General features: G+C 43.3%; 1 protein-coding gene across 4 annotated transcripts in view; it reads left to right on the forward strand.

Moving 5' to 3' along the window:
- The window catches only part of LOC142576183 (citron Rho-interacting kinase-like), a 158,602-nt gene that overhangs the window by 72,100 nt on the left and 71,033 nt on the right, over window positions 1-15,469 (forward strand). For 3 of the 4 annotated variants that reach the window (XM_075686188.1, XM_075686191.1, XM_075686189.1), the window contains exons 17-20: window positions 893-1,025; window positions 2,074-2,301; window positions 5,711-5,764; window positions 9,739-9,810. In XM_075686188.1, the coding sequence (XP_075542303.1) occupies window positions 893-1,025; window positions 2,074-2,301; window positions 5,711-5,764; window positions 9,739-9,810 (487 nt within the window). The remainder of the gene's footprint in view (window positions 1-892; window positions 1,026-2,073; window positions 2,302-5,710; window positions 5,765-9,738; window positions 9,811-15,469) is intronic. The other variant, XM_075686190.1, reaches the window with a different exon arrangement.

Consider the following 15,469-nt stretch of genomic DNA (forward strand, 5'->3'; position numbering starts at 1 on the left):
ACATATCAAGGGGGAGCTTCCCGTGATGGCAAGACACCTATGCTTAACCAGCGCCGTTTCTTTGAGAGTCGGAATGCTTCACACTGGCTGTACAGCACTTGGGAAGTTGAGGAACCACCTCGCCAACGAAAGTGAGGGCACATCCTGGTCGTGGGATTCGATTCCCAGACACACACAGCTGCATGTTCTACGTGTTTTGCACATACGCAGCCTTTGAAAATTGTTCTTTTGGTTATAGTACGGTACTGCTCGTTGTGCAAGAATTCACAACTTCGGCGACTTACGTTGTAAGCGGTCTATGCTGTAGTTAACTACCGATGACTTTTAATATAGCCTGCACCGGCTGTCCACTCAGTGGCTACCTCAAGGCCAGCATGTCATTTAAAAGTTCAGCTTGCTCACTGTCAAGCACAACCAGTTCGTATTGGAAAATGGGAAGCGGGAACCACCACATATGGCTGAGAGGATGTTGTACATCCTGCACGCTTTCTTCCATCCCTGTATGTTGTCTTGCCTTTCCCTTTTTCTAGGGTAGCACATCTTCTGACTTTCGAAATTATCTCTTCTTGCTCATGTTTGTCTTGGCAGCAACCAGCTTTTGATAGCATTTGCCAGGGAATCTTTTATTTATTTATTTTTACTCATATATTATTCAGACTGCATGCAAATGTGATGCCTGAAAATGTTCCCAAGTTCTACAGCGTGCATCATTGTTGTTAGTACTTCTTTTCTCATGCCATATTTTCTGTGATATCAACCATTTTCGGTCAAAACCAAGTTTACAAAATCAATTTTGCAAGCATTTACCAGTGTCTTGCAACTATAGCTGAAAGCATTAAGCTATGCACTGCACCTTTGCAATGCATGCACTCACACACCCTGCATGCCACAGGTCATCGCTGGAGACTGAGCACCAAGCCCTGCTTGAGTCCAGCAAGGCCTTGGAGGCCCAGCTGGCAAAGGCGCGGGAATTCCTCTCCACGAGCCGTGCCCGCTGTGGGGAGTTGCAAATGCAGCTGCGCAAGGTAAGGCAGAGTCGGCTGGGCTTACTTTTCATTGCGGTGCCTTTCTTCTCTGCTTTAAATGAATTGACCATCACTCTCAAAATACAAATGCTTCTCGGACTAAGAGCCAAAAGCTAACTTCAATGTTCCCTTTACACTGGCTATGTGACCACTGTCACTGCTCTTCCACTTGAGTCCAGTAGCTAAAAAATCATTTGAATCATCGATTAAATCAGCTGTTGTGGCAGGTTCAACTCAGCATGTTTGTTTAGGCAAAATCTTGAAAACTTTTTCAGGGTCCTATGAGTGCTCTTGTGAAATTCTATTTGAAGTGTACTGAGGGCAGTTGCAGCTTGCAGTTTGTATGTGGTCTTGTTGTCCCCTGTAGCTGCTTACAAGATGTGTTGCCATTGCTATGTCTGAGGAGTAAAGTGTGTGTTAAAAAAAAAACTACATCATTAAAACACACATATACTCTGGATGGACAGGCAGCAGCAGTGCTGTCACCAAAAGAAAGTGTCAAAATCAATTGTGCTGTCTCTGAAAGAGGTGACTACGTTGATCAAGCTTAGTTACAACTTGTACTTAGATTTGGGTGCGTTTAGATTCTCAAAGTACCCCAGATGGTCACAATTCATCTCTATGGTGTCCTCCACATATCACAGTGCATCTTTAGAACATTAAACTGCAAAAAATTAGTGTGTCCAGGCTAGTGTCGGTGACTGTTCAGCTAGCCGAAGCTGTGACACAGCTGCCTGGAGGACGCAGACCTGAAGCGATCGACAGTGGACGAATACATGGAAGTCTCAGCCTGGCCAACGTTTGGATGGTCTCATTTGTCTTCATTAGGGCAAGCATTGGCTCCAGGCTATGGCTTCCTTTTGATTGCTGACAAGGATAAGTCAAGTCCCATTGTCTAAATGTTGACTCCATGTTCTCTTATTTGTCCATTGTTGGTCCTGGGGAAGACTAAGTTCCTGGGGAAAACGGGGATCCTGGGGAAGATGAAGTCCCCTTGTCGAAATGTTAGCTCTCGGCTGAGCCTTCTCTCCTTTCCCTTTGTCTGCAGAAGGAAGATGAGCTGTCTGAGTGCCAGCTGGACAGCCGAATGGCCAAGCGGGAGGCCAAGCGGCTCGAGGAGAGTGAGCGGCTGGCACGGGAGCACCGCGACCATCTCCAGGAAGAGATGTTCGAGCTGCAGAAGCAGGCCGAGGAACTGAGAGCACGGGTGACACAGCTGGAGCTCTCTTTGGCACTCGCCGAGAAGGAGGCCACTTCTGCCAAGCTGGCTCACGAGGTACTCTCGCTTTTCATTTGAGATGACGCAATTGATCACAGGTAGAAGTGTCCTACAGGAAACAGGAGGTCTCGAGCTGTAAAGAAATCGCAGTCAAACCTTGACATGACAAACACATACACAGTCAACTTCTATTAATTCGACCCTGACAGGACTGCTGAAATTGGTCGAAATATCCGGTGAGTCAAATTAAACAAGATAAAAAAAAGGGACTCCAGAACATACCACTGATTTATTCGGCAGTATTTGCCCTATTTTAACATGCCCCTGAATCAAATGCGCACCCACTTTCTATGTGTCCAAAATAGAAAGTTAACGTAGGAATGACATTACACCTCCTAAATAAAGTAGAAATTCAATGTGCACTCGATTTTTTAGCTAAAAGAACATTGCTGCACAATGGCAGCCGCCGGTTTCCTGAAGTCAGCTTCACCACACGCTATGTAAAAGTTACCTCTGCCGCAATACATCTTCGTTATGCGGTAAAGCATACGGTTATTGCAAAGACAGTATTGGTTTGGTGTCTGATTTCGCCACGCTGGTAATTTTCAGTCCAGTTTCAGTCCAACAAAACCATAATCATACATTCTGAGCTGCGGTTATTGCTTAATCTTCGTAGGAAGTGCCGGAAACAGGCTTTTTGGATGAGAGATGACGTGTGATCAAAACATTCACACTAAGCTCTGCCGAGACAGACGCTCCCACTAAAGGAGTCGCTGTTGGAGTCCTTGGGGTCAGGCGCATGTGTGCTGACTGGGAAAGCTTGAATTATCTGGTGAAGGCCAAATTTAGAATAGAAATAACGAAAGTTTGGACCCATAGAAATGCATGGGCGCTGGCCAGAACCTTTGGTTGGGATTGAATGAATTGAAAAATCTAATTAATTGGAGTCGAATTAATGGATGTCAACTGTATAACGAATTGTTGGATATCACAAAGTAAATCTAAAATGCTTTTCACAGGTATCAATATAAAAGGTGCGCTCATAACGAATATCAAATATAACAAAGGTAATTTTGTGTCTATAATATTTGAGGCACGGTGTCTGAGGTTTCCTCAAGCTGGTAATTAGTTTTAAAAATATTGCACTGTATTACTACTACTGCTGGCACGCAAGTTAAGTATACGTGGTATATCAAAACAAAGAATAAATGTACTCATAATGTGTAACCGTCGCATCAGGAACAAGTAAATGGAAACTTTTGCTGAACAGGCTAAAAACGGGGATTTCATGGCTCGCCCACTGTGGAATGACTGTGCTATTTTTCCGCTGTTGCTCGAAAACTACGCCATTCATTGGCTGTAGTTGCAGTGCTTCAGCTGTTTTGTTCATGTTTGCTTACACAAAGAAGTGGGAGATGAAAAGCATGTACGCTGCATTGTGGACAAGACAGGGTTACTAAGAACATTTTTGACATCGTCCTTGCTGTGCGGGTGAACGGCGAGACAAATAAATTTCAAATGGCATACAGTTAAACCTCACAATAACGAAATCAGCGGGGAACGCGAAAAAACTCGCTTTCGCGAGATTGTTGTGTTTCGAAATGAGACAGCACAGATAGGAAATGCATTGCGTAACGGAACTTTGCTGTAAAAATTTCGTTAGCCTACTTTGGCAAGCTCGCTTGAGGATGTAGAACCGCATTGCCGACAGTACTAAGCGCACCGCACGCGTCGATCAGCAGTGGCAGCACTTCCGTGGGGCAGTATTCTCGGTCAATTGCTTTCCGAGATGCAGTCACGTTTGCGAGATTTTGTATAACTCGGCACTGGATGCAGACCGACAGCAGTCCACGCATGCAGCAGCATTTCTCCAGCACATGCTGTCGCCCCTAAGCACTGACATGTCGATGCCAATCGCGAAAGTGATTGTATCTTGTATACCTGAAGGCGGTTGATCGAGATTACGACCCCTTCACGCAAATCTACGTTCGGCGCAGAACTCACACTCTATGCCGGTTGGTTGGCACCGAAACCAGCACTCTCGAAGCGAGGAATGCGCATTCCCAGACGATCGCTCAATCACTGCCCAATGCGTGGCATTCCATGCCGCGACTGCCATCTCAAGCGCCATAAACAATTCCACGTCGTTGGGATGTGGATTTCCTTGATTTTGTTGCATTTTTCTCACCAAGGTGCACATTACGCACTGCACTAGGTGTGCGAAAACCGTCGTCACATGTCGTTAGCAACATCCATGCCGCTTCGAATGGGCAATCATCAAACATGATGGCGCCTGTGACGTGTTTCCGGTGCGCAAGATCCCTCCCGGTGCTTGGTTGTTTTTGTAAACAAATATGGCGGCATCCACGCAAGTGTGAGGGGTTGGTATTTTATGCAATTTTAGTGCAAAGCAATTTCATTTGAGCATATTTTTGAGCCTGCTAGCCTTGCGTGAGTAGGTAATATGTGGGGTTACGTTCCGGCAAATTTCATGGATGCGGAATTGTGGTAGAGCAACATTTCATTGTCGTGCGGTACGAAATGCATTGAATCCTATGGGCGTATGCTGGGGATGCGAAAATATTTCCGTGTCGCAAGAATTTCATTATTGTTAGGTCTCGTTATCGCTAGTTTCTACTGTAGGTGTGTCATCTAATTTAAACTAACATATGCACGTTGTAAATTTGCCTGGCTTTACCTGTAGATTACTTGTATTCTACTATGACTAGCGTGTTTTATATCCACGGATGTCAGTGATGCAGAGGTAACGTGGCGGTAAGAGATGGCTTAGCGCGTGAACAAAATTTAGGAAGTGGCATGCATTTGGATATTTAACCTCTTGGTTCCGACTAAAGATCCTAATTGGAAATCTTTATGCGCTCTCATATATTCTCATCCTGCATAAAATTTTTACGCAAACTGTGTGAATATAGTACCTCAGCTGACGAACACAAGGCACATAGCATGATGACATGAGATGACCCGAGTGCACCGTAAGAAAACTTGTGTAATCTTGTTTGAGGACTCGTGTATCTGGTATTGGCGATGTGAATTAGGTTAGTTAGCCAGTTCCATTTTTCTTTTCTCAGTCCAGGTTGCATACTCGATAGTGCAAAGGTTTGAATGGGCACTTCTTGTATAAGCTCTGTATTGTTTTTGGATAAAGACATGTTTGTCAGATGAACAGAAGCAGAAGCCAAAACCAAGCGATATGAATATATTTTTTTCATCTCTCGCTAAAGGGAAGCATGTCGTTTTCATCATCCCCTATATGATTTTCTGATTGTTTTCTTATTTTTGTTTGTTTCCTTCGCTATGCTGTTTTGCTCATTTATTCTCACACCTTGGTTGTGGCTGTAACCTCAGAAGTGTGCCCCTGACTCATTCTTTTGTATATGTTTTTTTCTTGTGGTTTTGTTAAGTTTGTCGTGACCTTGTGTCCTCCTCTCCCCCTCTCCCATTGCAGACGGAAAGGGCAAAGCTGGAAGAACGCATTCAGATGCTGAGGGACAGTTGTGTCGTAGGTAGCACTTCGTCGACTCACCACGCATGGCTTTGGCATGTTCCTGATTCTCGTTGCTTGCCCAGTGTTGTCTGTGCCTCCGTTTACCCACTTTTCTATTTCTTGCATAGTTTTTTGAAGCAGAGGGGTTTTTTTGTGCTGTTGAGAGATAAAAGAGGTTATCGCACACATTATGCTGTTTGAGGAGAACTAAAGGTCAGTGTGCTTCATGTGTTATCACACTGATCCATGGTGTGATGTCTGCGCATAACCAGTTGCTAGATATACATTATTAGATTGATGATCAACATTGGAGTATGAATCCACTCCGCTTGCTCATACTGGTGGACCTGGAAAGATGGATGAACTGGCATTGTGATTCATGTACACCACACGCTTTTAATTTCGGCTTCACATTAGAGCAGCAGGTTGATGAAATGGCAGGTTCATTCACAAGGCACTTCCAGACCACTCCCGTATGCAAGTGCAGTTCGTGGACTACTTTACATAAATGTAAAATTGTGCACTTGTTTAATGTTTTGTTCAAGTTAGCATTTGCAGCCCTGTGTAGCGTAGGAAGTCCTTCTCAGCTGCAGTTGTGCTTGTAGTACCCGCTTAACGATCAACCAGTTGATGTGAGAATGTGCCCCAGAGCCGCCAGTCAGTAGCTGTACAAGAATGAAGGTGACCTCTGTGAGGTGGGTTGCTTGAAGTTGTAAGCCTTTTCAAGCATTGCACAGTGCACAAACTTGTAAAGACGTTTGATATCAAATAGAAAGGGCAGGCCCACTTCAACGAATGGCAGCAGTGGTGCTAGAAGAGCTCATGCAGTTATACTATGCCCCATTCCATACTAAGCACACAATATGGCAGATGCTACGCGAGTACTATTATTGCTATTGTACTTCATTTGTTTAGCATTGCAGTTGTTTTTGATCTACGATGGCGTCTTCAAAATAACTCATTCATATCTTACAACTACAGTTTGTGGTTGTACGGTTACGTCAAAGCACATATTTGTTCCACCTCTTGTGCGTCCGCTGAGGTGTGTACTGTGTTTTGGTCTGGAGTGCAATCGGTCTGCTGGGACTACTCATTGCCACTCTGCTCATTTGGTGATAAATATGTTAAGATCTGTGATATTCCGTGTAACAGTTGATGTAACAATTGCATCATATTTTGTGACAGAAATATACAAGTGAGATTTAATGCTACATCAACTTACATGACGCAGACAGGTAAAATGCCAAATGAACCAACATATTTTTTGACCATCACTGATACAGCCGAAAAAATTTCCACAGGCCTGCTGAAGTTCAAAACTTGTTCTCCACATTTATTTTTACTGCCAAAATATTTCTTGCATTTTGGTAAGAATTTATTGTTGTCCAGCCGAGATAGAGAACACCAATGAAAATTTTTTTTGCAAAAGTATGTTCTCTGATCCAGTCATTCAGATTGTGTGCAATGCAAGCCAATGATACGATATGACTGCCAAAATTGTCAATTTTTGAAATACTTGTATTTGAATATTTTGGTTGCTCCTGGCCCTACCCAAAGCGAGTAACATTGTTAAGTTTGACTTTCTTTTAGAACTTAGAAATTTAGAAGGCAGAAACAAAGTATATAATGGTAGCCCAGTCAACATAGCACAGCTGAAAAATATTTACTGTGTCGAAGGTTTAGCAGATTGCATAAAAAAATATATTGCGAAGTTCTTTTTTTTTTTTTTGCAAAAAATTCAACAGACCTGTGGAAATGTTTTCAGCTATATCGGCGATGGTTGAAAAAAAGAGTGGTTGATTTGGCATCAAATGACCCATGTCTAGGTCTTTCTTTTACACATGACGCTCTGTTTTATTGATTGAGAGGAGAAGGGGAGCCGAGGGGCCCAATTTTTGTTAATCACAACCATATAAAGCCAAGAAAGGCATGTGGGAAATTATTTATTGTTTTAATTGAAATCTAAGATGAAGATGTAAGGTGTAAGGTGAATTGACAATGCGGAGCAAAATGAAAGTGAACGAAAAACAGCAACTTGCTGCTGGTGAGAACCGGACCCACATCCTTCACGAATGCGAGCAGTCCTTAGCGTTTGTAATATTGCCATCTATGTGTGAAACAGAGTGCAGGCCTTACGCAAAAAATTGCAGCAGAGACCATCAAAAATTATTGTCAATGTCAGCAATAGCTTTCTTGTGTGACCTGCTGCATAACCCCACACTATCCGTGAATTGTGAAGGCTTATCGCCACATATGCAGACACGCGAAGTGGAAATCTCGTTGCCAACCACAATGATACCACAACATAATACATCTTGTAATGCCAGCACCCCAGCTGAAACTCTGCAGCAACCCCAACTATCCCTAGTATCCTGGGGCCGCAATCTGAAACGATCCACTTCGGTGATACCATTACCTCGGCGATAGCTTGCAGTCAGGCGCATGCTGATTGGTTGTTTTGGCAAAATCGGATGAGCTATGCCATGTGATTTTGCTCGACCAGCCAATCACTGCTCACCTGACGGTGAACTATCGCCGAGGTGGATCTTTTCGGAATGTGGCCCCTGGCTGCAACTTCGTTGCAATGGCTATCGATCAAGCAGCCAGGCACGACACAGAGGTGTCTGCTGCGGGTGAGGCACTATGGATTTAATATATTCGAGGCTACATGTGCCTGGTGTCACCTTGGCACATCCTTTGCAGGGGATTGGCCGAGAATGGCCGCACACCAATATCGCATACGCAGTGACGAAGTTGTCTGTCTGGGCAGTGACACAAGTTGACAGTGACACAAGCCGGTGACAGAAGTTGTCTAGTCAGGCGCATGCCTCGTGGCCCTTATTGTCTGCTGCGCAAGACAGCAGCAGCCAGCACATGCCTAGTAGCCCAAGCAGACTCTCCTCTCAAAATCATCCAGAAGCATGCAAACCACAAGTTGGGAACAAGAGGGGGAAAAAAAGAAGACCATCTTTTTAAAATGAGAATTAACTCTTTTCCTACCCTGGGCGAAATAGGCGTTTTCTGTAGGTTAAGCCAGATCTTTTTTTCTGCAGGAACTACTGTGCTTACTATTTTATGTAATGCGTAAATAAAAAGCACAATGAACGCACTTTTCATGCATACTAACTTTGTTAACGAGATGTATGTCATAAAAAAGATGCATATTGCTAGAATCAAGATTGTGGGATTAATTTAACAAAGTTTGTAGAGGCACGCTCGTATCTACTAAGAAAAATGTGTAACAAGAAATATGAGATATGCAAAATGTATTGCCATATCATGGCACAATCTCCAAAAAAAGTGACAACTGCATTGAACAGTTATTCCGCTACAAATATTTAGCTGCAAGCACTACAGGTGGGCATGCTGGACTGCGGCTGCCGATGTTCCGGGCTTGTTTGCATAGTCGTGACTCTCGGAGTCAAAGCCCGATGAAAATCGGCATCCTCAGACTCGCTGATGCTCGATGCATCGATAAAATCAGCTGCAGACGTAGTGGAACCACGAGATCTGCGTTCTTTAGAAGGGCGCGCGCCGTTCAGGAGGCGGCCATTTTTGCTTTCTACTTTGAAGATCACGAAACTTCAGAGCACGTTCAAAAATTACTGCCTGGCAGGAAAAAAGCGAACTGCTTAGAAAACAAAAATATAGTTCTCCTCCTTCACGATTGAGAATGCAGTGTGTCCGTGAGCAGCGCGGGTCACGAAAGCCGCATTTCAAACCATCGTTAGCGGGCTAACAGTGCCCAATGGGCATAGTACAGAAAGAGTTCATGTGTCAATCACAAACTCTATGCCACTTGCGAACTCTGCTGATCCTCTTCTGCTTGTGCTGCACACATCTCAAGGTTCTCCTTTCTTATGCATTGTCTTTTCCTTGGCTGCATGTTGGAGATCACTTGCTTCACGTCTCTACATTTGGTAAATGCTCTGTGCTGCTTTTATCACCTTTGTAATGGTGTTTCTGGGATCCACTTTCCCACTTTGCAGTCGACAAAAGATCTGGAAGCCAAGTGTGTCTCAAAGGCTGATGAATGCCGGGAGCTGACTGTGAAATGCAAGGTATGTAGTGCAGTGTGCCCTGTCTCACAGGGAAGTAATCAAGTCCTAACGTTGACGAGTTGCTATCGTTAATCGTGTTGCCTGAAATGATTGTTCTCGTGTAATTTCAACACCTTCTTGCCACAACTAGCTCATCTAGTCGTGATATTGTAATTTTACACTCCAAATCTGTGGACTTCCTTAAAAAGCCATATTATGCCACAATATACCATTGTTGCTGTTAACGCCATTGCGGACAACGGTGAATTCTTTAGATGAAAAAAATTCCATGGCCACTTAAAAGCAAATGCGAGAGAATTGCATTGGCATTACGTCGCACCTCTTTGAGGTCCCGAATCCATGATTTAAACTGCGTCCACCGCATTACATAGTGTTGTTCAGGAGCTCACTCGACACATGTCCTGCCTCATCAAGGAGCAAAGTGCAACTGGCAGGGGCCCAGAGCAGACCACCGTCAGTTGCAGTATATATATATATATATATATTAGTGCAACAGTGTATAGGAGAGTGTGTATATGTGACGCACACACATGCAGTAGAACATATACAGTAGAAGCTGGCCCAAAGATTTTTTTAAAAGATGTGATCAAAAACATACTCAGCAGAAAAAATTAGGATCCGAAGTAACTAAAAAAAATTGACAAACTCAACTGTAGTTGACATCTATGTGATGTGAAGCGTTGCGCAAATTGTTGCTGCATGAGGCCCGAGACACCGATGCGCGTCGAGCTCGTTGGGATTTGGCGGCCTGAGACGCATTCCTTGTTTTTCTATTGTGTAGTGTTTTAGGACGAAATGAAATCGAGCTGGTGGGCCGAATGCCACTGGAGGACAATGTGACGCTCACATTGCGCTGCCAGCAGCAGGGAACAGCGGCACATTTGTATTATCGCCTACTAAAAGTGTGCAGTACACTTCTAACGGCACTAAGCCTCACGCGCTGTGAAACAGATAGGTGAAGATGCCTGTGGCAATAGGGTTGGTGGCAATAGCTGGGAATGCGCCGTGCGATGACCCAGGAGGTAATTTGCTGGTGCGGGAATGAGAAACTGAGCGCGCACCAGCGTTTTCACGTGAGACGGTTGGGCGAGTATTGTGGTGAAGCTGCCACGGCAGACGGCTACAGTTCTCGATTGCGCACACCTTGTGCATTTTCTTGTTTACATGGAATCTAGCGGTCCGAAAAACAATGTCATGCAGTTACAGTTTAGCGACGTACTGAACATCGTGCCGAAACATCGTGTTTTCCGGTAAAATATAAACCGTAAGAAGATATGCATAACTGTATTGGGTCATTTTTTTTTCTCTATTGTGAATGTTGGTGCGATTTAACGATAATGCATTAAATCACGGCACCGAACTGCAGGAAGCTTATAGTGAACGTCTAGGCAACTAGGCCTAACAGCAGCACAAAACAACTAAGGCTGCCAGCAATCGGCATGTGAGAGCTCTGGTTAGAGGCTTCGAGATAATCAATACGGCAGTGGTGGTGCCTTCAATTAATGCCATTTCGGATGTGTAGTCACAGAAAAAAATCAGAAAAATCAAATGGTTAAGGTTTTCAGTGTCCGAATTATCAGGCATGTCCAATTATCACTGGTTGACTGTAGTTACCTTGCTCAACAACGAGGTTTAGTCATGCTATCAATTGCAGATTCAAACAGTGAGAAAGTAATTCATAAAATCTAATTAATTAAAAACAATGATGATACAATGCAGTCAACATTGTGTAAAAAACACACAAAAAAAAACAGTTTTCTCTGCATGCAACAAGTAATTCAGAAAGTTGGTACATATTCAAGACAAAATGGGCTTGTCATAGCTAAACAGTGACGATCGCTCATGGCAAGCTGAGGTCGTCAAGATCCATCAAAGGGCCCCCAAACCACCCCGAAGCCGATTATATTTTATATATGGGCACTTGTGTAGGAGTCTGCAAAAAAACATGCCACTGCAAAAATTTTTTTTCTAAATGATGCCATAAGAGCACTTAGAGGTGTTTAAGGACCGAAAAGGTGGCCGCCGCTTGTTTCTCCCTCTCCTTTGGCACTATCCTGTCAAGTGTTCTCTTCTCCTCACTGAGTATTCCTCTAAACTCCTCTATATGGCACATGGACACTACATCATTAGCAACATCACATTTGTACATTTTTATTTTTCTTGTTTCACAACACTGTTCACATCTGGTTACCACGACTCATGTTTTTGGCTGCCGCCTGTTACTGGCATGTTGGCCCATGCCCCATGCTCCTGTGAAGCAGTGCCATGATGGACCCGGTGTTGTGAATGATGTGTGATCACTGCCTGTTCTGTTTACAATACGTTCTTGGAAGCCTGACAGCCCACCACACAAATAGAAAAGAGAAAGTGCAAGCAAACTGACGGAGGAGGCCCTGTTACTCGCTGGCACATTGTCAGGCCCGCAACACGATACCGTATCAGTGCGGAAAAGGACTTGCATTATGCGTTTCGTTTAATAAGGAGCATTCTTTTCCTCATTCTTAGTACTTTGCGCTAGGTAGGTTTCTGTCCCGCATCACTATAAGGAAAATAAAAGAATGTGTGGCCAACGTGGGAATCGAGTTTCTGCCATCAAGCATAGCGGCCGGGCGCTCTAACGATTAGGCCACAATCGCACATGTGCTTCCCTCATTCAAAAGCCAGCCAGCTCTTCTAAATGCTCAACACGCGCATCTCGTGCCATGTTGTCTTCTTTCCTTGTAACTGCTCGCACCTTGAGGCACCATTTTAGACTGCACTATCTTGGCGCGTGCACCCCGTGTCAGTTTGTCGTATTCTTTCCTTGCGACAGCTCGCACTTTGAGGCACCAGATTAGACTGCACCACCTCCAGGACAAGCCCACTTTGCCCATTACTTTCTTCGTAGCAACTTACACTACATAGAAGCTGTTCAGCTTTGTAGATACTTAATGATCTCCTAAGGTAATCATGTTTTAACATTTCTTCGCCGAAGTAGAAATGCCGTCGTCATTTTAACACAGACCACACGAAATAGCCATATGTACATACAATTGTATAACACGTAGTAGCTGATAGCGTCACAATTCGTGCTTCTCTCACCTACGCTCGTCCGCTAAGTATGTAAAACCCAACAATCACAATGTCCTAGTCTTGCATCAAACGGCTGGTGCAGAAATCATGCCATTGCTGCCATACGATTGCCTTCGATGTGGTTGTCATCGTGCTGCTTTTGTCGCGCACGCACATACACAAATAACTACTCAATTTACAGGGACACGTAGGTCCCCCTGGTATTGTTTTTTGGAACCCCAAACAATGCTGGACAGCGGAGTACCTGCAAAATCCTTTGCATAACGTAGATTCCCACAGTGCATGGGACAGTGCACAATTTCTTTTTAAATTTTCTTTACTTTTTAAATGTGTACTTGAAACACAAGTCATGTGGTACTGCAAATCACAAGCCGAAATGTTCAACACGTGTGCACACAAGCAAGCAACAAAACAAAACAAGACTGCATCAACTACATGGAGGCACGCTTCCAGATGAACCAGAAGTCTTAGGTTATTGTAGGCTAACCATTAACAGCGTTTACCCTGTCAGCATCACAGTGCACAAAGAGGAACCGAAAACGCCAGGAGAGGAGCACGGAGTTGTATTTTTGCATTTGTGGCACCTCTGCGTCGCATAGCTTTCCCACATTCACTAAAGATGATCATCACGGCATTATGTGCACAATGTTCGTGTTTATTAGAAATGTGTAAAAGAATGTCGGAGGTTGTTTAGGGGCCCATTAAGGTTCGATCCCATAATTTGATTGAATTTTTACGATATATTTGTTTGCCTGGCATCTCATGGTCAAATAGCTTGTCCATTATAAATTATTGTGACTGTGGCTTTGAAATTAGAAAGCCCAGTTGATCCCTTCCCTGTTTTTGGAGAACGAATAGAATGTTGAATGTTGAATAGAGTACAGAGTGAGCTTTCCTGCACTGATGATGCTTCACTCGCTGATTTTTCTGTGCCCTCACCTGACAACCCTCCTCCATGCCAACCTTCTTACAACTGTGAGCAGCTACTGTATGCCACAGCCTTGGTTTTGATGTTTTACTACTACATTTTTGTCTAGCATTGCTCTGCCTCCTGTCATGTTTTGCTTGATTGAACGGTGGAGGCATGATTTTATTTCTCCGTCTCGGAGACTTCCTTGGATTTCAATCTTTTTTTCCTTTTGTGTGCCTGACTGCTTTTGTGCTGGTCTTGCATGTGTGCATTTGCAGGTATGGTGCTTATCTTTTGAGTGAAATCAAAATTTTTTTCTTTCTGCAATTTTATTGTCATGTTTAATGCCAAAACGTAATTCATACAAACATAAAAGCAGTAGCAGATCTCTAAATTGATATACAGAGTGCGAGATCTCCCCTTACAACGGGAAATTATTAGTATGGTGGGAACAACAGCACACAGTGGGAAAGAAACAAGAACATCATGCACAGACGGATGCAATAACTGCAACATCGAAGTAAGGAATGACAGATGATAATACAGAAATATATGTATTTATGTATTCAACAAAAGTGAACATCGTTTGTTTCGTTTGAAATCATTTGATGGAATGACCCACAGACCCACAGACAATGAATTCTTTTATGATGCCATTGTAAAATTTTTTTTTGGTAATCTTGTTGCGATCAGTGGTTGCAGGCTTTGGTAGCAAGAAGCAACATATTTTTTATAAGCCCACAGTTCCCTTGAAAGTGACATTGCATACTTATAATGCAAATCCGAAGTAATGAGTGTATAACAGTAACTATGAAGAGGTATACTGTCAAACTAGACAAATTAGTTTAGTCATTTTCATCATGCATTGTGGCTACAGAGCTGAATTCTAAGTTGCTCTGTGCTAAGTTTAATGCTAAGAATGCTAAGTTGCTCAGTCAAAAGTGCTCTTCATGCTGTCGTACTATCAGTCCAAAGCACAATACTTTTGGATAGGTAGTTAAATAGTGGGAATGGATAACAGCACGTGTTGTGGAGATGATGCTATCGCTTGCTGCTATTTTTGTAGCTCATTTATTAGCCACGTGGTTTGTGCAGTGGTGTCTGGTAAGCCTATTCTTGTGCCTGGAAAATACAGCGTGCATGCACCTATATTTTCGAAGCCGTGCAGGTTATTGTGTGCTGAACAGGAGGTGCAGCTTGCAGTTTTGTACACTTTTTGTAGCCTTATACACACAGAGTAGATTAGCTACGCATTATAGATGTGCCAATTCAGTATGCAAATATACATGCATACAATTTCTGAGTAGTTAACTGTGGTGCTCCCTACTTTTATATAGGCCAGCATTCTTGATGTCGGCCTTGAAAAGCACTTTACGGAGCTACACTATTTTTTACCATATGTATTTATGTACTCAAATGGTGCCTTTTTGATTTTTGCTTTGGTTGTTGTGCATGTTCTTGAATATTCTTCATAGTGAATTGAAACACAAGTGATCTTTAGTTCCGGTCATATTTTGAGGCATGAAGTTAGAATGCTTGTAGCCTGAGCATTGAAAACCGTGTCCATAGTATACATTTTTTCATTATTTCTGTTTTTTTTTTAAATTCTCTTTTGCTGGTGATACCAGAGCTCTTGTTTACAAGCCCCATTTTAAAATGTTTGGGCAAGGAAATGTT

This window comes from Dermacentor variabilis, chromosome 3 (genome assembly GCF_050947875.1).
Source record: "Dermacentor variabilis isolate Ectoservices chromosome 3, ASM5094787v1, whole genome shotgun sequence".
NCBI lineage: Eukaryota > Metazoa > Arthropoda > Arachnida > Ixodida > Ixodidae > Dermacentor > Dermacentor variabilis.